This window comes from Artibeus jamaicensis, unplaced genomic scaffold (assembly GCF_021234435.1).
Source record: "Artibeus jamaicensis isolate MK-2021 breed Jamaican fruit bat unplaced genomic scaffold, CSHL_Jam_final scaffold_369, whole genome shotgun sequence".
NCBI lineage: Eukaryota > Metazoa > Chordata > Mammalia > Chiroptera > Phyllostomidae > Artibeus > Artibeus jamaicensis.
This window is the reverse complement of record NW_026522042.1, coordinates 4944706-4970400: the sequence shown is the minus strand read 5'-3', so window position 1 is coordinate 4970400 and position 25695 is coordinate 4944706. Positions and strand designations below refer to the sequence as shown.

At 40.4% G+C, this 25695-nt stretch overlaps 1 protein-coding gene across 1 annotated transcript in view; it reads right to left on the bottom strand.

The window, feature by feature from the left end:
* HCN1 (hyperpolarization activated cyclic nucleotide gated potassium channel 1) overlaps nucleotides 1-25695 on the bottom strand; it is a 313114-nt gene that overhangs the window by 267041 nt on the left and 20378 nt on the right. Inside the window, exon 2 of the mRNA XM_037145108.2 lies at nucleotides 7317-7740. Within this exon, the coding sequence (XP_037001003.2) occupies nucleotides 7317-7740 (424 nt within the window). The remainder of the gene's footprint in view (nucleotides 1-7316; nucleotides 7741-25695) is intronic.

Below are 25695 nucleotides of genomic sequence, written 5' to 3'. Positions count from 1 at the left end.
CGTGTGTAGTGAAGCGTAGAGCAGGTCAACTGTATGGAGATTTGACTTTGGGTGGTGGGCACACAATGGGACAGGCAGACGATGAGTCCAAGAACTGCATACTTGAAATCTACATGATCTTACTAACCAAGCTCCCCAGTAAATTTAATTTGAATAAACAAAAAAAAAGAAGTCAAAGCTACCTCTTCAATTTCTGACTTGAGCAATAGGATATGAGAGAGAAGGAGATCTAAGCAGGAAGTGGACATAATGAACTTGAGGAGCCCAAGAATAACTTTTTAGGAATAGCACAACACCGTGAATATTCTGAGGCATGAGGTTACATAATTTCGAAACTTGGAATACAAGTCGGGGTGTTTTCAACATATAGCCACAAAGTACATAAAAATATGCAAAACAGGATTACACACTGGACCTATGACAAGGCATCAAGAAATCCTAATATTTTAATGTAAAAATAGTGGCCTGAGCATTCCAAATTTGGTCTTATTGTTTTGGCATTAAAGTGAGATTTCCATCTGAAAAGCATGAGGGTTACACAGATCTGCTTCAGAGCACTGACCAAGGAACATTAATAAAATCAGGTATCTTCTTCAATTAAGTCTCGTCTTAATTGTCTTGACTGAACATTTCACATCTAAACAGCACTCAACACATTGTACCTTAGAAATTCAGGGTTAAAAAGCACACAGTATAATACCAACAACAATGATCTCAGAATAAAAATGATTATTTGGAGAAGGATCTTAAACTCTTTGTTTAACCTGAGGAGAAAGTATAGGTAAAGAGACATGATTTAAAAGATATGAATATCCATTGTCATCTATCTTATCCAGACACCAATAGCCAAGCAATTAGGCGATTATGATAGAGTATAAATGAATGACTTCCAAGAAGACAGTTCCAGCGCTTGGAAGCCCTAAAGTAGCGTAACCAGCAGAGGACACCTAGTGGTCTTCAGCAGAACCAATGCTACCTGCCCAGAAATATTAACACACACACACACATCACAGGAGGTGCACATCGGTTTAAGTATTTCAAGTAATTCCCTTGCGTCTCATTTCATTTAAACTTCACAACTGTTCCACCAAGTTCTAGTCATAAATAACTCAGCTTAAGTGTTTCTCTCTAGACTAAATAGAAAATACAAGGCACAATTTTAATAAACACACATAAATACTAACTTCTAGTATAAGATCCAATTCACACCACCATGTTTTTGGTGGAGAGAAATACAAATCTCAAATATAATGGTATCCATGGTAATATAATTACATTAATATTAAATTAATATAGTATGAATTATACCAACTACAATTGACATTTAAATTATAAAGTATTATAAAACAGACGTTGCATGTGGCCTGTTCACATTTTATTATTTGATACAGACATTTCAAGGCCTAGAACACTTGGCAAAGATAAACGTCCCTTGAGATGTCTCAGAAAGTACCCTCCTTGCCTGACGCGGGCTTTCCATGAAAAGCACAAAGGAGTGGTCGCTCTCTCCTGACTGGTACCAGTGGCTCCATCCTCAGTGGTCTCCAGTCCCCTTCACTCTGCAGCATCCAAAAACGTAAAGCCCCTGCCTACAATGACACCTTCTGGAGTAAGTCAGTCCCCCGGCCACAAGCACAGATTCCTGTCTACACCCCCAACGCCCTCCCTTATCCCAGGTTCTGGAGGTCAGACCTGCTGTGCTGGGCGGCTTGTCCTTCCCATCTTACTGGAACGCACCTGTCCACTCCCATTTCGTCCAGCAGTGCAGATGCAGGCTTCAGACCACTCAGGGAGCCCTGAAGCTCTCTCCTCACACAAAAATACATACATGCATACACACACACACACAAACAAAACCGCACATACATGGCACGGTTCTGTGGTGTACTCCCTTCTCCGTATCACCACTGCCCACACCATCTGTGACTGCTTGTAGTTTCTGTAGGTCTGTAGTTTCTACAAAGCTGCGGTCTGCTCTGTATTCTCATGTGTGGTATCTGCAAATAGAAGCTGCTTAGTGAATGCTTAGGAGTGAAGAGCACATCTTCCCTTGCAGTCACTTAATGGGTTTAGAGCACAGAGGATGCCACGCAGTCAGAGGACAAGCAGGCTCTGACGGCCCATTGTGATCAGAACTCTGTACTAGTTAGTGGACAGGCAGGCCCTGGTAACCCATTGTGTTCAGAACTCTGTACTAGTTAGTGGACAGGCAGGCCCTGGTAACCCATTGTGTTCAGAACTCTGTACTAGTTAGTGGACAGGCAGGCCCTGGTAACCCATTGTGTTCAGAACTCTGTACTAGTTAGTGGACAGGCAGGCCCTGGTAACCCATTGTGTTCAGAACTCTGTACTAGTTAATGGATAGGCAGGCCCTGGTAACCCATTGTGTTCAGAACTCTGTACTAGTTAGTGGACAGGCAGGCCCTGGTAACCCACTGTGTTCAGAACTCTGTACTAGTTAGTGGACAGGCAGGCCCTGGTAACCCATTGTGTTCAGAACTCTGTACTAGTTAGTGGACAGGCAGGCCCTGGTAACCCATTGTGTTCAGAACTCTGTACTAGTTAGTGGACAGGCAGGCTCTGATGGCTCATTGTGATCAGAAATCCATACTAGTTAGGGCACAAGGAGATGCAAAGGCCAAAGTTGACACTGAGTCTTCCACGTAGACATCTATGTCCATCAACAGAAAAAAAATGCACATAAGCAAGCATCATCAACCTAGCTATCAGCAAGAACGAGTATAAGCAGAGCCCGCAGAATTGTTCTAAGTAAAGGTACTGAGGAAGTAGGATGTTTTCTGGAAACCCATTTAAGCCTAATCTTTAAAGGAGGATCAGAAAGAGAAAGGCTTTCCACATCTGAGGTGTGGCACATGCCAAATTACAGAAGCATAATGAAGCATTTTCTGCAAGGAGCCCCACGTAACTAAGAAAACCAACAGAAAAGAAGTGCTGGGTGCAAACAGGAAGTGACCTTGGTGAGAAGGGGGATGGTTTGCTGGCGAGCCTTGGAGGGACAGCAAGCAAGTGAATGCAGACTGGGGGTGAGAGGGGATGGGAGGCTCTCTGCTTGCCGATGGGGGGTGAGCCTCCCGCTCCAAACAGCAGAAGTACTTACGGTATGCACTGCACAATGAGAGATAAGCAATTTATAGCAAGACTTTGTTTCTAATCTAAACCAAATAGAATGTTGAAATCCACCAAAGACAGAAACTGCGATCCGAATTAGCTCCCTGTGGAACAAATTTCCTTCTTAATGCTCCGTTGTTAAGCACAATGTGTTGGTAAATCTGTCTCTAAGCCGACACAAAAATCTAGTATTGATTGCCAGAAAAGCATGGCCACGTCCCCAATGCATTATTCACCTGAAATTGCTATGGACACATACGAATCTCAGAGCCACATCCCTCTTTCTTGCCACAAAATGGATTTAGGTCATTGAGATAGGTCTAAAATAAAACCCACATAAGGAAGGTTGAGGGGATAAAAAATATATATTCCAGGTACGTGTTCTAAAGCCATACTTACTAGACCAGCATCATGCACTTCCCACTTTTTTTTACATTGCCGCTGGCACTGAATCCTACAAACAGATGACTGATACAGAGTAGTAGTTCTCTTCTCAATGACTATGTCCTAAATATCTAATACTGTATTCTGCATTGTATAATGCACACCCATATTTTTGGCCTAAACTTTCAGGAAAAAAAAAATACTTTCCTTTTAAGTTTTAATTCAATTATGTATGTATGTATGTATGTATGTATGTATGTTTAGATATTTGTTTTTTGTATAAAGGGATTTCAGCATTAATTTTTGAATACATTATGGCATAGGAAATTTTATGTAATACATAATTACAAACCACAAGAACAGACACAAAGTATTTCGGGCACTACCCATGCACAATGCACATCCTTATTTTTCCCCTTGAAAATCTGGACCAAAAAAGTGCACATTATACAGGGGAAAATGTGGTAATTTCAAAGATCAGCCCCCTTCCTTTAAAAGAAAAAAAACAAAACTAGGATCAGCAGCATTCAAGGTTTGTCCGACCCTCCACCTTTACTAACTGAATAATCTCCCTTTTACTAAGCTCTTAATCTCCCTTTATCTCTTCAGTGGCTTGTGATGGTCAAAGACTATCAGTAATATTCCACTTAATTTCTGAGGATTTCCTCACCGTATGTCTCTTTTTGGAGGATCACAGGCAATGAGTTCCCCCTAATTGTAACAGGTTACGAAATAGCATCCCAGCTGCGGTCCCTGATTTGACTTGAAACATAACAATAAATACACTGCTGAACGAAAGACAGGACTTGTTAAACACCAAACCACAACAGTGGGGAAGATCCAGTCTGTTTCCTGGAAATGAGGGAAAAGGCATTTGCCGAGTCTGAAGGACGGCTCCAGGGTTCACCTCCCCGGGCACCAAGTGCCACGTTTGCCTACGAAACTTGACACTGGGGACACAGCACTGTGAGCTGGATTGTTGCATCTTACAGCCATTGATCTCAGAACTGCCTCCCGTAAGAACGTCTCTCCTGACTCCTAACACCATGTGTTTCATAAATGCGTCGGCCACACCAACTCTTCCCTCGTGTATTAGCCACAACATTTGACTTCAGGAATGACAGTAACAGAAGGGCTCGGCCTTAAAATTTCTCTCTTTCATTCACAATATTTCTCCCATTTATCTGGCTTTGGTGCTTCTTGTTGGTTTTCAGTTGAACTAATTCAGACCAGGAAAAAAAAAATGTACAGTTGGTGATGAAAGCAGTTCCCTATAGCAGGCAGCTGCTTTCCTGGGAAACGGCTCACTCGGAACAGTGGCAGCCCCCGGGCTTCACATCTCACTTCCCCAAATTGGCTGAATTTAGCACTAGCTGGCTTGGTACAAAGACACTCGGAACTTGCAGGCACATTAGCGCACATCCTCCCGGGTAGTCTTCATCTGAGTGTGCGCAGAGCAACCGCGGCCGGCCTATTTGGTGTATCTGACTTGTAAACACATCCTTGCGGCATTTATAAAAATCGAGTAGAGGTTTGCCAGTTTGCAACCATTCAAGTTCCTTTGTGATTTTGGTTTGAATCAAGTAGGTGATGAAATAATGAATTCCTATTAAATTCTGGATTAATTATTACTGTTTCTTCCCTGTTTTACAGTGTTACTAAATATCCGTGACATAAAATATCCATGATATATGTAATATTATATGAGGGTATCATATAACCAGGAAAACGTTCTTCACTTAAATGAGCTTATGGTTCATTTATTATCAAGGTCATTTATTTATAAGAAAGATCTTGCCAACTCACAACTCTGGCCGGAGTGGGATTGGTTACCAAATGCCTGTAAGTGCATATTAAATTGCATTTTGCAGTAATGGTGGCAGTGAGCTGATTCTGCTGAATTATAGCGCAGCATCTTTAAAACACCATTGTGGTACACGGATCTGGGTGCCCGTGACCGCTGCCAGGACCAGAGGACATCAGCTTTAAAGAGTGTCCTCCTGTTCAGGCACATGGCCTGCCACTGTATCTGATAGGATGCCATCTGTTCATCCTGATGCCGTCCTCAAGTGTAATTGGGTTAAAGCCACAAGACACTGAAAAACAGTCACACTGCCCGCTGCATGTTTAGTTGACTGGCTATTTCTATCAGGGACTTTTCATTTCACAGGCTAGTCGTTAAGATTTTTGTGCGGCCATGTTTTAAGTGGTAAATACTTCTCTACGGTTATTATTCAATATATACAATAACTGAATATTATGGTATTTCTCATGAAAAGAGTACACGTCATGGTTCTGTGGTTAAGAGCGTTGCCACGGAGTTTAATTGCCAAGGGTCAAATCCCAGCCCCACCTATCCTATACCTCGGTGAATCTGAGCAAGTTACCAGAGGTATTGGGAAGATTGATTTAATGAACTAATCCAAGAAGGGAATGAAACATAGTACTTGACATATACTAATACCTCAATATACATTAGTTATTATTATCAATAATAGCCTCAGTTTGATATTAATCTCAAATTGGCACAATAAAGTTTGAGAACCAACATTTATTACCCTTTGGGTGGCATGTGCTATCCAGACACATTACCAGATGAGTCCAACCTCTCAAGTGTGCTTCATTTGATTTTAAATATCACCCACATCCATATTTTAACAGCGATCCATTTTTAAGCCTTCCCAGCGACGTCTCACGCAGTGTTTATGACTGTATGTCATTTCCTGAAACGCCAGGAACCAAAACGCCACCGCCAAGCCCACAGAACCGTGCCACAGCCTCGCGGAAAGCAGGCTGATGCTCACAGAAGTTCCATCCTATGACTCGTTTCAACCTGAATTCCGGACCATAACTCATCCTCAAAATCCTAAAAACAGTTTTGTGGAATGAGTACGGGGACAATGAATCCCTGGCAGGTCTACTGTTTTCAGCACTGCAGGTTTAGCTCTGGCAAAGCCTTCCAGCCTGCGTTGCATGAGACAGTGAAATGCAGGCTACGGCTCATGTAAAAAGGCAAGGTGGACATAGAAGGAAAAGAGGGTTGAAAAGGTTAGCATGCGGACTGGAGGTAGGACCGTAAACTCCTCCGCTGGGTGACTTTGGAAACTCCCGCTGGCTGAGGGAGCCCCTTCCGTTCCCACCGACTGTCTACAAACAACCGTCGCTCACTCAGTGAAGTATTGGCCACGTTCTCTACACTTACCCACCACAGCGTCTGTGATTTTTGTGCAATGATTTGCCTCCCGGGGATGCTGTTTTTCAGTATTATGAAATGAGTTAATAGGGAGAAACAACCATAAATAATTATATGAAAAGCATAACAAAGAGCAGGATTATTACACTAAAATCAGTCTTTACATATACAACTTGGGAACACTCATAAAGTGTTTTTTAAGCACAAATTCTCTGAAAATTCACTAGGAGAGTATCCATATGCTAGACTATCTCATAGAGTTAATGAGACAAACTAGATTAGCGACCCTCCACGGATTTCTGAAAGACGGTACCTGATGTATTCATGTCAGATAAAAAGCAATCATCCATGATTGTTAAGAAAACACTAAACTGACGCAAAACAACAATTTTAAAATCACTATTTTTAAAATTTTCAGTCAATTCAAATCTAGTATTTGACCGTACTTTTTTTTGAAGATACGCGTATATCACTTGTGCACCAAAAAAATAAATTAAAATTTTCTCCCTGAATTTCATAGAACTCATGCATACCACAGTTGTTCATTATTAAATTTATAGCTTTAAAAAATCATGATAGAGTGGCATTAAAAAAGTAAACCATGTCTTACCTCTTCCCACTGATGTATGTATCTTATCAGTCTTGAAAGTCGTAATAAACGCAAGAGACTGAGAATTTTTGTAAACCTCACAATGCGAAGTGCCCTGGCCGTCTTGTAAACTTCGGAATCCATCCCTTTTTCTACGATGAGAAAGATATAATCCACTGGGATGGATGAGATGAAGTCGACCACAAACCAGCTTTTCAAATAATTCATCTTGATCACTTTAGGGTCCAGGATGATTTCAGAGCTGTCCTCATTGACAGTCCCCGTCCTAAAGTTCATGATCAGGTCCAAGAGGAACACGGTGTCTGACGCCACGTTGAAGATAATCCAGGGCGTGGTCGTTTGTTCTGTGAAGAAGGTGATGCCCACGGGTATGATGACCAGATTTCCAACCATCATTATAAGCATAATTAGATCCCAATAAAACCTACAAGAAATGCATTTTAAAAATCAGATTTTAAGATGCAGACGATGACCAGACCATTCTCCCCCCCACCATAAAAATGCTTATGACTGGTTTACGGTTAAACGAATGAGTAAAAAAAACAAATGTTGGTTTTATAAATAAGGTAACTAATTCTGTCAGTGGAGACAAATTTAAATCTAAGTAAAGTTAACATTCTCTTAAAGCAAGCTACTGTAATTATAGAATTCTAAAATTTTTTTGATATCGTGTTATAGAAATAAATTCAAAATACCGATAACTTCTTTTATTTGCTGAAAAAGTAAAAATACCTTCCCCTATAGCTTGCATAGAAATTTGGGAGAGATATAAAAGAACTGCTTTTGGAAAGATTATTTAGAAGTGCTTTGAAGTACTTTATATCAAATTACCAATCACAGATTAGAATAAACAGTAATAAATAGGGTGCAATGAAAGTACAGGTACATGTATGTCTAGGAGATTGGGCCAAACACGGGCTCCAGAACAGCCCACCACTGCACGGTACTCCAAAGATTTGTGGTCTTCTCTTCTTTAGATTAAAATAGGAAAACTATTTTTTTCCTGAATCTAAAAATAACTTAAGAGACTCTACTCTAGATTTGAAACTACGATTTCTGATTGCTAACTACCTTTTGGAACATTCTTAACTCACCTTATATCCCATCTTATATTATTTTACCTCATATTTCTCCTGGGAGAAAACCAGGAACTTTCAGGTTATTCCAAGTTAATATATTGTAACAAACTCTCCGGAAATGATTATGTTATTTTCATCTGGATTCTTTCACAGTCTATTGACACTATACATAGACTATTTACACTTGTGAGAGTATCTACTTATAACGTGGGAGAAACAAATTGGCTAATACAACTCCGTAACAGTGAAAAGCCTGGAAACATGACTTACTTTATCCTGGCCACACATGTCCCCTTTTGGAAGTTTTGTTGCATAGATGACATACACTTTATGACAGAAACTTCTGTTACCCAAAATATTTTTATGTAACATGAAATGTCCCGCTTAGGTTATATGGGCTACATTTTGGTAGGGCTTTCATTTGTGTAACCCTATCAAACTTACCAGCATCCCTAACTATGAACGGCCCCTGGGATAAAAGTACAAGTGCAACAAAGAACTATAAAAGGCACTCTCTCCCCTGTCTCCACCCTTCCTCAAGACACTGTAAAAGTTAAATGTTGTCATTTTGAAGTTTCCACCAGTCTTCCTGTCAACACGTAGCTATGCATTTAAGGACAAATATACCCATGTCAATCATAAACCATGCACTAGCTCAAGGCAAACTTTTCCTTTTCTTCTCTCAATGGAAATATGCAAAATGTGCCACTAAATACATGACAAAGGGCGGATATAGGCAAGACACAGTACAGTAACAGCTACTTCACAAAGAAGTGACGTCACTGAACCCAAAGTGAAACTGTGCGTGCTCTGCACATCTGCACTTGTGCACACACCCTCACCTCTCTTTTCTGTGGCCTCCTCTCCCTGCCCCGCCCAGAAGCCAGCAGGTCCCTGGGTGTCATGCAGGGCCCTTTCTTCTCCACTCCACACAGACTCTCTGGGAAACACCACACACGCATCCATGTCTTCCAGGAATACCCTGTGACTGACGACTCTGTAAGACTTACCTCTAGTTCATCCCTCCTGTAAGCCTCCTAATCCTTATAGCCAGCGGTGCATTAAAGCGCCCCTCACACATCTCACACTCCTGTTCAACAGCATGGCCCCCTCCAACCCACCACCTCGCCTCCCACAGGTGCCCGTCAGGTGCTCGCTGTCACGGGAAGGAGAAACTCCGTACCTGCTGTACAAGCCAGAAATGACCCATCCTCGATAACTCCTGGCCCTAAATCTACTCAGCCTCACACTCAATCAGTCACCAAGCCTGTTGGATTCTCATACCTAAACACGAGGTATACCCATCCGTTTGCCCTTATGATTCCCACGGCAGCTGTCTTCAGCCAAGATCTGGAGACGAGTTACTTAACTTCTCTAGTACTAACTTTTCTATTCTGTAAAATGAAGATCATCACAAAACCAAATGTGCAAAGTTTTACAAATTAAATAAAATAATAGGTACAAATCACAGATCCTAGCATATACTGAACTGTGGACACCATATTGATGGAGTATTTAGTATTTTACCTCTCCTTACTAAAAAAAAAATCATTTTCATGGGACGCAACCAGGAGCCCATTGAAAACTGCTCAATTTTAGATACCTGTGCATTTCTGTCATTAAGATAAAAGCTATTTTTAAGGAAAAAAACATATTCTCTACATCTTAGTCAACAGAAGTTAAAAGGATAAAGTGCAATCTTTAGTATTGCAATAAGTTTTACCACACCACAGCTTTTTATCGCTGGTATTTAATACGATCTGAAGCCATTAGTATATTGATATCAATATGAAGCTCCATTAATCCTTATCATCACTTCCTTTGAAGTGTCATTGACTCTATTTGATGGACATAAAGAAAGGTCTTGTAATAAACTTTGCTTAACACTACACTTTAGTTAACACAGATTCATTCTCTGCTAATCAAGATACTACATGATCTCACCTATACGTGGAATGTAATGAAGAAAACAAACAAACTAGGAAAATAGAACCAGAGATATGGAAATAAGGAACAAATTGACAGTGACCAGAGGGGAGGGGGAAGAGGGGTAACAGAGAAAGAAGGGGAAGGGTCTAGTCAAGGACATGCGTGAATGATCCACAGACACAGACATGGAGTGCGGTTGACTAAGGGGTGGATGGGGCAGGCAAGAGCAACGGGAAAAACTGGGACAACTATAACTGAACAAGAAGAAGAAAAAAGAAAAATACAGTTATCACCCACTCTAGAAGCGTGATGTAACTTCTGTTTCTTAAACAATGCCTATGTCCCTGAGCACTGGCCACGTGAGATTCTTGCCTACCTGCACACCCACTCATTTCTCTTCTTGACTTGTAGCTCCAAAAATGTCCCTTTGGTCCCTCACACTCTCCCTCTTCCTTATCTTCCAATTTCGATCTCACAGATTTTATTACAGCACTGTCTTTCCTATCTATTTCCTCTTCCCATTCCCACTGTTATCTCACTAGTCAGGGCAGAGCTATCGATCTCTTGCTGAGAATATTTCAGGAGACCTGTCTATGGTATCTTATCAACGCTGCTCCCCAGTCCTAGAGCCAGCTTACGCGGCACTTACCAGGTCCACAAACGTCCATGACCCTCCCGATTTAATAAAAACAAGTTATCCTGGTTGTCAAAGAACGCCTTAACATAGCCTCCCACTCCCTTCCCAGCCACTGCTTTAACCCTTCACGGCAAGCACCTCATATGTGCACCAAGAGTGCCCCTGACATGCACAGCGTGTCTGTGTATGGGAGACAGTACTTCCCTTCTCCTTCTCCCTGTGCCTCCTCCCATTAGCATCACCCTCCTTCAGGTCGTATTGTGCTGAAGAGTTTCTTGTTTTGTTTTGTTTACAATCCCAGAGCAACATAGATTTTTTGGTATGCTTCTTATTTTGTTCTTTCTTTTGTTACTAATCACTTGTCTCAGTTTCCTCCATCATCACTGGACTCAAGTTCATTGAAGTTCAAAACTGGATCTTGTCCTCTGTTTAACCATGATGTACCATGGTTACCATGGTGTATGGTAGATAGTATCTATAGCAGTCAATGCTAAGAAGATAAATTAATTGAATTTTTAATGGAAAGACACCCTTCAGTGGGGATAGTTAAAGAAATCCGTTTTAATAAGACAAAGAACCATGAATGCAGTAAATAATGTCCTAATTTATCTTTTACATAATGCTGAACTTTTACTCATTGAGGGTTTTTATGACATGGAATACTTTAAAATAAACCAAATAAGAACCCAGATTGGGAATACATTCTTTGGTCAGACAGCCTGAAAACAACACCGTTTGGGATTTGACCCTTGGTTTGGCACGTCACAAAATCCCTCTCCTTCTCTTCATCCTGCTCTGAAGAGACCGTGTTTACTTGTAAAAGATCTTGATTAGATTCTGAAGGCAGACTTGGTTTCAAGTTCTAATTCTCCTAGCTGTGTGGTTTTGGTCAAGATATTTAACCGTCGTGAATGTCAATCATCCTTTACTACTTTCTCTGCAGGAAGACTGCAGTCTATGATGCGTGCAAAGTGCAGCACATAGAACCTGTTAGAAAGTCTCTCTCTCTCTGTAAACCCAGCAATGCAGCAGGGCACTGACTAGAAGAGGGGTGAGTCCTAACCATGAGGGTACTGCAATAAGCTAGACAAACACTTTTACTTGCTAATGATGGTGGATAAATAGACAAAATAATAGTCCCATTACAGCTAATATACCATTGATAACCATGACTTTAATTACTAACCAAATAATTTTCATAGACCAGTTATTTTTGTTAAGCATCCATTTTCCCCCTCAGTTTTTAGGAGGGACAAAGTGGCATTTGAAGATTGGTCCATATTACACTGTGCAGAATTCAAAATTCTTTGTAGACACTTGCATCTTTCTAAGGCTTCCAGTAAATGGAGACAAACCCCGTTCTCCAACACGGATTCCCCTGTCCTTCCGGTTCCCTTTCCACCTGCAATTCCTGCTCCAGGTGAAATAACCTGGTGTTGGACATTTCTAACCCAAAACCTTAAAGAGATTTAAACAGTTGCTATGGTTCGCTACTGGAGGTGCTTGTCTTTAAATTTTTCTCTCTAAATATTGAATGAAAGGTTCCATTCTCCCCTCTCTCTCTATGGTGAATTGCTCATTAAGTAGATTGGAGAAAAGGACTTCTGGTCAAACTCCCGAAATGTACAGGGTTTATATGTGGCTATTCTTCTACCCATGATTGAAGTCAAATGATGAGACAAACCTGACCCATTGCTAACCCTAAGACTCACTCCAAAAAACTAAATGTTTAATATCAACCATAAATTGGGCATATGTTGGTAAACTAATTTATTTATCCATATAAATAAACAAATATCTATCTGCATTTACTTTTTATAAAACACATAGCCCTTACAACTAAGTTTCAAGTTTTACTTAAAACCAATTCAATTTCCAGAAGTCCGATTAATAACCCAGTTATGAAGCACATATCTCTTGAGAAATAACATAAGTATGCTCTTTTAAAGGCTATGTTCTCTTACTAGTACAATCATCAACAATTCACCCTGCCAAGGCCCAGCAGCCAGTGCCTGAACTTGGGTCCGACCAGTTCTCAGACATCCTTCCTCCCCTTATACACCTCACTACTTCCACACACAATCCTTACACCGCAGTTCATGTGACTTTCCTAGGCTGTGCAGAGCAGTTTTGTTAGGTCTGTTATTTGGTCTAAAGCTTAATGTCTCTCTCAAGGATAAATTCATTGTCAAGGACAGTTGGGAAGTGATGATATCAGAAAACAGACAACTCAAACATAGGCAACTGGAAGTGAAAATATACTAGCTTTCATGATAGGGTGAAGCCTCACTAACATTCCCACAGTAGGAATGTTTAGTCTAACTTATGGATAAAACAAAGTTAAGTCATAATTGGAGATAGTTAGATGACTTTCAGTAAATATAACAATGCGCCGAATGAGAACATGAGATGGGTGACAGGTACGTTATGTTAGAACTAATCTTGTTTCTAAAGGGAGCCAGTGGGACAGGAAGGTCACCCACAGGGGGTATCAGGATCTGCACCAAGCCCCCTCCTTGGTAACCATGCTTTTCCACTATGTGCTAATCTTCCCACAGCCGAGAGGGAAGGCTTTGCATGGGTCCCTGTACTCTGGTTGGTGGTGTTTCACAACTTTGTCCACTTCTCCTACTAGAAACTCTCCTAAATCTTCTGTTTCTATGATTTTGCATTTTTATCACTCCTCTCTCACACTTACATACTAGCAGAAAATTATTTTCCTCAACCTTCACCTGACTCCCTTTTTCCTGCATTAAAGTAGGCATTTTGCGGCCATCTAACCAAACTTTTCATGCCTCTGTTCACTCTTGCCTCAGGCTGCAGCCACCCCTACAGCCTGGACTAATATGTTAATCATGTAAGTGGTTCCAAATCTGTCTCTGGCTGGACCTCTGAGAGTAGTTACGCATTGGGAACTACATCCTGCGTCTCCAGTGGCCTCTGAACATCCCACTGGAACAGCCAGCTCAACGGGCAAAATCTAAACTGACGAACCTTATGTCCTCAAAACAATTGTTCTGATATTTTTAATTTCTACTGTAGTGTAACTGCTTTTCTTTTTCTTTCAGCCAGCCACTGGGCATAAAACTTGAGAATTTTTCTTGGCTCCTCTGTGGGTCTGGCTCTGGCATGTAACCCACCTTAGATTCCTTCTCACACAATAGCTTTCAGAGTCAGCGTTTCATATCCACTCCACTTCCAGCATTCTCTCTGAAGTTTTCATTATATCATATTCTGCTTACTAATTTTCCTGGTTCTGCCTGCCCTGGCAAATTACATCCTACTGATATTCACCAGACTTCCCCATGGCTTGCAAAATGAAATGCAATCATTCACAATCCTCTCCAGTGTATGCGACTCTTTACCTTGAAGCTTATCACTTTGCACGTACCTGGCCCTCAGCTAAATTTTAAAGACTCCTTTACAGATGCCTCGCCTTTGCCAATGCCTAATAAATATCTGAGACTTCCTTCCCCTAACACTCAAATTCAACCTTTACTCTTCCTAATATTACTTCATGGTCAAGCACAACGCCCATCTACAACCCTGTAAGAGTTTATCTTCTCACTGCTCCAAACTCCAGTCTCAACGCCTCTGTGTGATTTCAAGCATTTGCAGACACTTACTAGTGAACAGTGAATACTTTACCATAATTTAATGCAATAATAATTTGGTAAATAAGGACCACTTAATAAACAATGCCCATAAATACTATTTTTGTGCTTCTTCCTGGCCAACCATATGCCGATCTTCTTTATACTTAAACTGCCTAGCAAATAGTATACATACAGCCAATTTCCCAATGATCAAATTTCAAATTAATCACATTTGTTAATAAGGATATATTATAATAATATAAGATTTTGCAGACAATATTACAAGATTATAAGATTATAGACAATATATATAATCATTTGTTCTTTTGGAAGGTTTTAGAATGAAACGGATGCAAACTCTCTTTATTTCTCCTGGCTGGTGTAATTATGATGCATGCTGATAAAGTATTCTCATTTTCTTGCTTTGGACAACAGAAGGATGTCATTCAGGATATTTTTATTATGTCAACAAGTTTGCTTCAAATGAAGGAAGGCCACAACTTTCATGCCACTGAATCAGAACATGCTCACCCCTAACGGTCGTGCATGAAATATATTTGCCTAAGTCCACAGCCTTTACTGAAAGGCACAGAAGGGAGCAGAGCACCCTGAGGATCAGGCAGGTCTGTGCTGCAGGAGTCTACCTTTGTGACGACATGCAGAGTTTTCACAAAAAGAAAAATCCTTCATTTACAAAAGTTAAGTAAAAATGTAAAAAGTAGCTCCAAGCACTTAAATTGAGACTTAAAAATTGCAAAAGGCCAATCGAAAACTATTCCTTAGCTCCTCAGTATTTTTACTTGATTTACCAGTGAGTAACTTCCCAACATTTTATTCTCCAGTCGTGACTCTCAGAAATTTATTCCTTAAAGGAGAGTGAAAATTCAGTCGGTATTCATGTCACCTGAGATGAAATTCAGCACCATTCACTCCAGCATAGAAATCCAATCAGCTGACATCCATTTTTTAAACAGTTCCCAAGGACAGACGGAAAGAAACTTTACATTAGGCGATCTCACCGATAGTCTCATGACACAGACATTGAAGGCTCCTTTATCTTGAAGCTCCAGTAAATGATTCTCGGTTGCTACAGGCTTTCTATTTGCTGCTAGACTTTCCTCCAACCACAGAAACTTAGAAAAGAAGGAAGATGGCCCAATTCTTCCCTGTCTTAATACATGGCTAACTGAAGGCTTATCCAAGTTTGGAGATTTCAATTTCAGAATCATTCTTCTCTCACTGCTACCTTAGTCTTTCTACTACATGGTACATTTTCATTATCAGTTTATCTCTCTCGTTGCTGATAATGAAGGTCGTTTCCACCTCATTTCTTCTTACTCTGCAGATCTCAACAAACCTGTCTTCTCTTTGTTCATTCCCAATCTGCCAGTGCCACGTGGATTATTTGCCTTATTGCTGTAGACTGAGGGTGTCACGGCAGGTACAGAATCAATGTCCAAGTGCATTATCATGCCTGTAAATCTGCAGAATATCTACATTTTAAGGGAGTTCTGGAATGTGTTAGTGATCTTGATTTCTGTAAATAATAATTCACCTCATTGAATATTGAAAGGGATGGCAGCCTCAGGGCAATAAAGCATAAGTAATATTTATTAGATAACAGGCACTTTATAAACATTGTCTCACTTAATACTCAAAACAATCAGATAGGCAGCAACATCTAAATTTAACAAGAGGGAACTGAAAGCCTTCCAGCTAAGGACACTTCTTAAATTCCTGCAAGCAGGAAAGCACGCATGACCCACATGCATGCTTACACGCCTTCCCCCCATTCCATGCATGAATAAATGATTCCAGGGTTGAAAGTAACATTAAAGAAAAAAAGTTTCCCACAGGTAGTAGAGCAGCCTAGCCACGCATTCCCCGGTCATGACCAATCATCATCAAAACGACGACAAAACTGTTTCACAACAGAAAGTCCAAGCCCTGCAGAGGAGTCAATGCTGCTGCTGCTGGTAGGACCCAACGGCTGGTCCTTGGCTCTGTACCTTCCAGTGTGGGAGAGAGACAGTGAGAGTTCACCTGCAACCCCAGAGAATGGACTCGCCAGCTCACCTGTCCCGGTGCCCACACAGCACCACACGTCCTCCAAATCAAGGAGCAGTGCCAGTGACTACTCAGAGAGGCTCTCTGAATTCTTTCTGCTTTGGCTGCAACATATCTCACTAGCACATAAACAAAAGTAATGCTCTAAGGGCAAAAAAAACATTTGGAAAGTAAATGTGTGGTATTAATTTAGTACCACACATTTTCTCAAAATAGTTACATTGCAATCATCCCAGCAAATGTGTGTTGGTACCTTCTACAACCCCTGATATACCAATTCTGCCCTCAAGAACTTCCACCTTAATGTGAAATGGAATACTTGTACTTAAAACGGACAAGGAGAGCACTGAAGGCACAGTCATCGATAGTAAACTGCAGGGGCTCTGAGATTCCAAAGGAGAGAAACAATTAGCCATCCATTTAAAGATAGCACCGTTATCAAAGAAATCCAGGGACACAATTGCTGGGAGTTGTTCATCTAGCATTTGATTCACGGCACAGACATGAATTTGTCAACACGTAAAGGCTGCAGCCAGGGACTGTCATTATGCACATGAAGAAGGAGACACAGCCTGTCCTCAAGAAAACAAGACCTGGAAAGACAAACAATCTAATGGTGTCTTCTGAAATGCCGTGAGATCTATGATAGACTAGCAGAGGTCGATCCCAGGACACACGAAGAAGCGCGATGGCGTCCTCCTTGGGGGAAGACAGGAGAGCAGAGAGGGTCTCACGGAGTCCGTGAGTCGGTCCTTAACACACACTCGACAAGACCTTGCTCTGGGGCACACAGCGCCCCCACATACATGTCTACCAGGCACTAAAACAATGCCAGCTCAAGGCTGCCGCTGGCAATACCCGGAGAAAGACATGCAAGGCAGAGAGAAAGGGGCTAAACGCCATGAAGAGTTCAAAGGTCTGGTACACTTACTCGCCTAGTTAATACTTGAGCTGTTATGATATCAAACAAACCCATAGCTACTTCAAGTGCTTTCTTTATATATATTTTAAAACATTGTTTTCCCCATGAAAATGAAGGGTCATAACTGCAGACAGCTAGCTCATGTGATCAGCTAACATATCCATTAAAATTGGCATTGCTTTGCTTGTACTTACAAATTTTATTGAGTACCCTATTATTTGCTTCAAAGTATTTTTAAAATAATTATCTACTCATTTAACAGTAGACAAAGTTAAAGATTATTCATTTCCATGGATTTTGAGTTGTATACAAGGATAAATAGGAAGACCAGTTCCATTTTTATATGTTTTCTTCCTAAACCAACAGTACTTAAAGACATACCTCGGACTTGAATTACATGGAAGTTTTCACCCACTGGCAACTGTATATTATCAGAGGAGATGAATGGGTGACATGTCAAGAAGGAAATGCTTCTGACAGAAGCTTATGTTCCCAGGTCTGTAACAAGTGTCAAGGGTGTGTAGGCAAAGTAACATTTGCTGTGGAATATGTAAGAATTGAGGACCAAGTTTCCTTAGTTGTCTGAGCCAGCACAGTGAGAAATTGCCAGCCACCTACAAATGAATCCAATGAGTACACACGGCAATTCATGCAGCCCCTCTAAGAACTTGTATGTGTTTTCTGCAGAGCCGTAACGTCTTCCATCCTTCCCTTCTTTATTCTGCAACATTTAGTAAGCCTTTTTTTACTGGGGGTGGGCTTCAACAGAAAAATACACCCACAATAGCCTGTTGCTCAGCAGGCAACTGAACCCCACTAATAGGTGGAAGTTAAATGCATATGATTTTTAAATAGACCTGTGACTTGCAGGAAATTTTAAAACTGATTACAAATTTACTCAACTCTGTAAGAGGTTTTTGTGATTTGCACACTTCAGTACATTTTTAAAAGATACAGCTTCCACGTTCTGAAAAGTGACAGGTTGAATATTTGGTTTCTTCAACAGCTAACAAAGCAAATAACAAAACCAAAAATGTGTGAGGAAATAAAATCTCTGACTTTTCTTGGTAGCAGGGAGATAATTGGGGAAAAAATGTAGGGATTCAAGAACTGATTTTACATATGTGTCAAATACAGCAATGCTTGAAATAATTACCTTGTTGTGCTTTGACATTACTAACTAAATGGGAAAAAGAGATGATAGATAGATAGATAGATAGATAGATAGATAGATAGATAGATAGATAGATAGATAGATAGATAGATAGATATAGATAGATAATAGAGTTATTATTTCAAAACCCACATGGTGTTATAGAATAACCTAAAAGATTAAAAGAGAAACATCAATCCTCTAGAATATGTTTATAAGAATGAAATTATGCCAAAACTGTTGGCAATTTTAAATTGATGTAAATGTTTTAATTCACATTCCTACCAATCTCTCTGACCTCTCCTCGCACTGATCCTCAACCCGATCACAGAGCTTCAAGCAGGCTAATCCAACGGCACCTCCGGTGCATGCCCTTTCCTTGATTTCTTTTGCACAGTTGCTCCCAGAGCACACTTGCAATCCATCCCATCCCATTCCCCTCTTCTTTCCCTTCTCCAACTTCAAGTGGACCAGCAACCACTCTAGCACATGGCCCAGGGTCTCTGACCTACAGTCATTTCTTTCTCCTCACCACTTTGGTGGCACATGGACCTCTGAATGTGTTAAGCCTAACCAAGGTGTGAGCAGTGGCATCTCCAAAATACCTTTTTGGATGGGGCTGGGTGGGGGCCACAAAATTGGTGATGTGGGAGAGAAATTTAGGGAGATTTCAAGTAAAACTATTTCATTAGCCAGAACTCAGCTTTTGCTTACAGTTTTAATTTTTGGTCAATAAAAAGGGTCAGCAGGTCCCAAAGACACTTACTTACGCTGCATACAAGAGTGCAGAAGGACATTTGGCTGGCGTAACTCTCACAAGCCATCCTTTGGTATTCAGTGGAGGACGATGACCATGTCTTGTTCTTCTACAGCATTTAAGAAAACATGCAACAGCACTACACACATTGCAAGCCCCAGAGAAGAGTCCATAGACTGAAGGGAGAAAGGAGCTCCAGATAGGGCCAGGGAATCAGTTACACACCCTAAGTACCTTGGCTTTTCTTCATGAACACACACACACACACACACACACACACACACACTCAAGGTGTATTTTAAATGCATATGGACAATTTTTTCAGGTCTATTTCTCCAACTGCAGAGTCTGTACCATCATCAGGAACCACGCCTATGTCTGCTTCCCACTATACTCCCACTCTCGAACACGGTGCCTGCATCTAAACTCCCTAAATGTCTACTGAGTTGATAAAGAAATAAAGGCTCAGTACTATCATCTCAGTCTGTAAGAATCCGTCACTTGAATCTTCTTCTGTCTGGGGTGTCTTAAGATCATGAAAATATGGTCAAGCTGGAAGATGTCCAGACAAGAATGGGGGAAAAGATCATTAAAGACATGGAAGTCCTAACTTGTGGGGAAAGACTGGGAAAGCTGAATACAGAAAACTTGTCTAGATTAAAAGTCCGAAGAGATGTAAACAGATTCCACACATTCTTAAAAGTAAACAAGGACTTAGTTCAACCAGCATAGTGAGAAGCTGGGGGAGGAGCCAGAGAGCCCACATGGGCCAGTCCCACAAACCCTAATGGCTTCTAAGAACTGAGCCTCAAAGGGTACAGAGAGAAGACTTAGAGATTTTTCAAATGTCATGAGCCCCTAGTGGTGTGTCTTGACATCAGCCCAGGAATTGTTTGGCCTACAACTGTCCAGGGGCCCACACTGTTCCCGGTGAGTGGGAAGTGCCATTCTCATAGCGCTTCCAGAAAAACAAACGTCCAAGGGGAAACTGTTTCTTTTGTACCCATTTGCCGTGTATTACTCCTCCTTTGAATAAAAATTACGTATCAGCAAACCCCTTCACACTGACAACTATTGTGCTTTCAAAAACGCTGCAGAAAAAAACAGTGACTTGGGACATTTTCCCACTAGCACATGGCCAGCTACACTGCGGCCTCTGGAAAAAGATCAGCAGAGATGGATGCAGTTAACAAACGTGGAACACATTCGATTGTAAAACCTGCACAGATAGAAAATCACACCTAAGATCAGTATAGAAAGTTCTGCGAGTTATCGGCCCAAACATTCTAAGACATGCTGATGCATAACTTGATGAAATTCTAAAAATAAATACAACCGATACTAGTAAAAAGAATCAACTTTTCAGCTCTGTTTTGCTATCTTTCAACTCGGTTGTCAAACTACTGTTATGCTCTAGAAGTTTATTAGTAGCTACACAACAGCTTTGGCATTCTTAAAGTACTTCCACAGTAATCATTCTCATCTTATTTTTTCAACAGTTCTGTTAGAAATACCCAATATTTCACTAGCTCTTTGTTTACAAATGAGATGCCTGGATGAAGCAATGATATGGGACTTGGCCGTATCATTGGCCAAAATGACTTGGCTACTTAGTGGTACCTGAAACTTCAAGCCAGGTTTTCTAGTAACTAACCCAGATTCTTCCCATTCTAATGCCATGCATTATACTTATTTTAATTTGTTTTTATTTGTATTTTATACGCACATACAAACATGTTTATGCCACAGCCATAGCACAATTTTCCTTAAATGCAGAGGAATGGCATGATTGAAAATAATTAGTATTAATTAACAAAACAGCCACAAATGCAAAATTATATATTTATCTCTGGCTCCACTCCAAATATCTACTACAGAAAATGCATAAATATCCTAAATGGTGGATCCATAATTTGGACTAGATAATAACCCACTCATTAAATCCAATCATTATGGATATTAACATACAATGGAACATTCTATTGCATAACAGGAGTGTTATTTAATAAAGGTAACATTGGCATTTTGTTTAATATTTTCCAACTTAATTGCTCTTTCTTTTAAAATAATTTTATAGAAAAATGATAGTTATGCATTTAAGCCAAAATACTGGTCTGCTGTTACTGTTTTCTGTCATAGCTGTGTCTATTACTGACCAAGGTTCTTGGTGTTAGGAAAATAATAAGAATAATTGTGACAGGGCGGAAAGAAGAGCAGACTGGACGCAGAGCGCTGACCTCTGACAGTCAGTCTATACCTCGTACCCGCGAGAGGCCCCCCAACTCAGGGTCTCCACCTATTTCTTTCAGAAAGTGAACCCAAAAAGGCACCTACAATCTCCTCAAATCTAAGAGTTTTATTCTGTAGAGTTTGTGTATCAGAACAAGAAACTGAGAGAATGAAGCAATTTTAAAGAAATTTAAAATGAAACTAACTTGGGAAAGGCAGCAAAGAGATGGTAAAGAGCTTCGTAAAGGCCCCCTAGGTAAGACGTATGGGCTTCTGGTTTTCAGGAGAAGGAAGTGGAAGGAGTCAAATAAAACTCTCGTGTCTTATGCCAGCAAACTAGGAACTGGTTATCTGACCATTTTGGGAATAGATGTGGGAAGATTAAAAATTCAACTTTGGAGATAATGAGTTTAATATGCTTCATTTTCACATGACAGAAGGCCATCGGAACTGTAATATTCTGAAATTTAGGAGCCATGCCAGACCCTCGGGAAACAATGGTAGGAGTCGGTGTATAGATTTGAAAACTGAAACCAGGGGAAACATAAGTCCTCCAGGGAAAAACTGCAGACAGAAAGGGGGAAAGGGCCAAAGTGATGATCACGAGCCAAGTCCACTGTTGGGCAACAGGAACGTAAACCAGGAAATGAGACTGAGGTGGAGACCTCTGAGAGGAGACAAGGGCTGGCAGGGTAAGAGTTTAGTTTTTCTAAAATGAAAATTGAAAAACGAAAATACACAGTTTATTCTTGTATTATTTCATAAGACTCACTTTAGAAAGAAATGCATGTCTGCCCAATGCAAGTCTGTCATTAGGCCAGATTTCAACATCCCAAGCCAAGGAGGAACAAATCATCATTCAATTATATTCATCACCATGAAAATGCTACGTTCAGATAATGCCTCCAAATATAGTGTCGGTAGCGGCATAACCATTTCAATCCAACAAAATTTTATTCCATTTCCATAAAATGTTTGGTCTTTTATACTTGGCAAAACGTCATGAGAAGTGCAAATAAGATGTAAGAAAGTGACAAAAATACAAGGTACAACATGATCAATTTGGATGGCAATTAACAGAACACGAACAAAGCACTTAGGAAATTCAGGAGAGGGAAACTACGGCAGCCAGCTTGGGAGACTGGAGGAAGCGGCAGTGGGGATGGGGCTGATGCAGGGATTCTGACAAAGATGCTCTTGAGGCTGGAGAGAGCACTTCAGATGGGGAAGCAGTGCATTAGGAAAGACCCAGAGGGAGTAGGCACAAACACTGCAGCTTCAGCATCTCACTTACTCCTGGCAGATAGCAGGTGCTCTAAATATATTTGTTGTATTGATGAGTGATTACATGAATGAATTAGCACACAGGCTAATTGACCACATGAAGACTGGGAGCAAGGAGTGCAGGTGTGGGTTTCAGCATCATGTGAGTCGAAATGATGAGCCGTGAGTATAAGGGGGAAAAGGAATAAAGGTGAACGACAGAGAGAAAGCTCAAGGTTAGAGAAGCACAGGTAAAAGTAGGGAAGGGCAGAAGAAATGATGCTCAAGATTTGAGAAACAGAATGATGGGGAATACACTTCTGGAGCAAAGATAGGTCACCATTATAAAAGCAGTGGCAGCACAGCCATGGGAAGAATACACTGCAAGTTGTTTATTCTTGTATTGATTTAGATGCAAGATCAGAGTGATTAGGGTGAGGGGAGGCGTCTGTTTCTTTCCTACTTTGCAAGACTAGGAGAAATCGGACTATGACTTAAAGCTGATTATATGGAAATTATTAATAAAAATTAATAAGAAGAGGTTTATTTTAAAGATGTACCTACTTTTAGAGAGGAAGGGAAGGAGAAAGAGATGGAGAGAAACATCAATGTGTGGTTTGCTTCTCACGCCCTCCCTACTGGGGACCTGGCCCGCAAACTCAGGCATGTGCCCTGACAGGGAATAGAACCTACAACCCTTTGGTTTGCAGGCCACTGCTCAACCCACTGAGCCACAGCAGCCAGGCATAAAGAGGTTTTTTTTTAAAAACCATGGAAAATATAATTGTAGATGAGGGGGGAAATGGGACATTAAAACAAAGTGGAAAAATTGGGTTTCAAATCACATGTCAATTGAAATGTGATACATTCAACTGACATAAACTAAAGAAAAAGTAGGGAAGGCAAATTTAGGGATACAAAGGAAAAAACAAAAAAAACACTTTTAATATTCAAATTATGCTTATTGAAGGTTTTTTCCTGAAAAAAAATTAAAATATTCTAAAACCCAACACATTCCATGTATTTTTTAGTTAAATAATGGAAAGTAGGGAAGAATTTTAATTCCTAGGGTAAGCCCCTGGCTTCTTTAAAATATTGCTCCCGAAGAAGTCGATAAACACAGGAGCACATTCTATTTAAGGGGTGTAAGCACTAGTCCTCAAGATGAGGCTGCTACCAGGAAATGGTTTTCCATCAGATTACAGTACAGCTGGACCATTCACATTCACTGGGTAAGTTTGTTAAGCCCTCAGGCCCTCACACTGTTGAATTTGAGGAAGCCTCCATTTCTGATGTTGTAACTTATGAATATCAATATCTCTCAAGTTTTACCTCCATCAAGCATAATAAGCTCTATTACCTCAGGATTTCTTTATTGAGGAAAACATCTCTTTTTTTCAGAAAATGATTAATTCTCCTTTTAATGCATGCTTTTCTCAGGGATACAAGTAACCCGTGTATTCAGACTATTCTACAATGCAATAAATTACAGTGCATTTATCCATAATAAGACCTCCTCCAAAATCAATATTTATTGAAAAAATGCTAACTAAACAGCATATGACAAAACGGGCTCAAACAAATATCCCAAACCTCAATTTCTTTACAATAGTAGCTTTTATATACAGGGAGAAACAAAAGTAGATTTATAGTTGGAAATACATGAAACACAGTTTATTCTTGTATTATTTCTTAATTACCATATTATTTTCCACGTGAAGTTTCCATACGACTGTATACGTACTTTTTCCCCACCATGAATATTATCAACCCAGTTTGGCACAAAAGGGCTGAATTGTATCAAGTAACTAAAAACTGGTGAGGGACATAAGTCAAAATGTCTGACTAGAGTAAGTAGATTTATTTAGCTTGAAAGTACCTGCTTCTAGATTGTTTTTTGAGAATAGAAGGTTGCCATACTAAACAAATATGAAATACAAATGTCATAAAAATTTTTTTAAAGTATATGATAAAGACACAATTTTTAATTAAGCCTGTAGTGTTTGCTATAATCTCTGAGTCTCTGGTTGCTAAAGGATTGTTCTGATTATATTTAAAAAATAAAAGTCATTTCAGGATAATTTTAAATTCAGTGAAAACCACAAAGATAGTACAGAGTTCTTACTCCAGGCCCAGTTTCCCCTATTTGTACATCTTACACTGCTCATAAGTAATGAACCAATTATTGATACATTATTGACACATTATCTGAAGTCCATACTTTATTCAGATGTCCCTATTTTTTTTTTTACCCAATGTCCTCTTCCCGTCCCAGGATCCTACCCAGGGTCCTACCCAGGATATCACATTACTGTTCAGTTGTCACGTCTCAGCCCTTCCTTGGTTGTGACATCTTCTCACACTGTTCTGGATTTTGATATCTTGGCATTTTGCAGGAGTTATGAATCAGGTATCTTATGAGACATCCCTCAAAATTGAGATGGTCTGAGGTTTTTCCTATGATTACCCTGAGGTTATCGGTTCAGGAGAGGGGGCCCCAGGGACAGAGGTCACATCGTGTCAAGAGTTCGTAACCAGCCACATGACTGCTCACGATCATCCTGATCACTCAGCTACAGTAGTGCTCGCCAGCTTTCTCGGCTGTGACACCGGTCCTACTCCCACTTCCTCTGAAAGGAGTCACCACTGACAGCCCGCAATTAAAGAACCGGAAGTCACGATGCTCCTCCTTGAATGATAAGGAGCTTAAATTATTGGAAATTCTTTGACAGGGACATTTGTCTCTT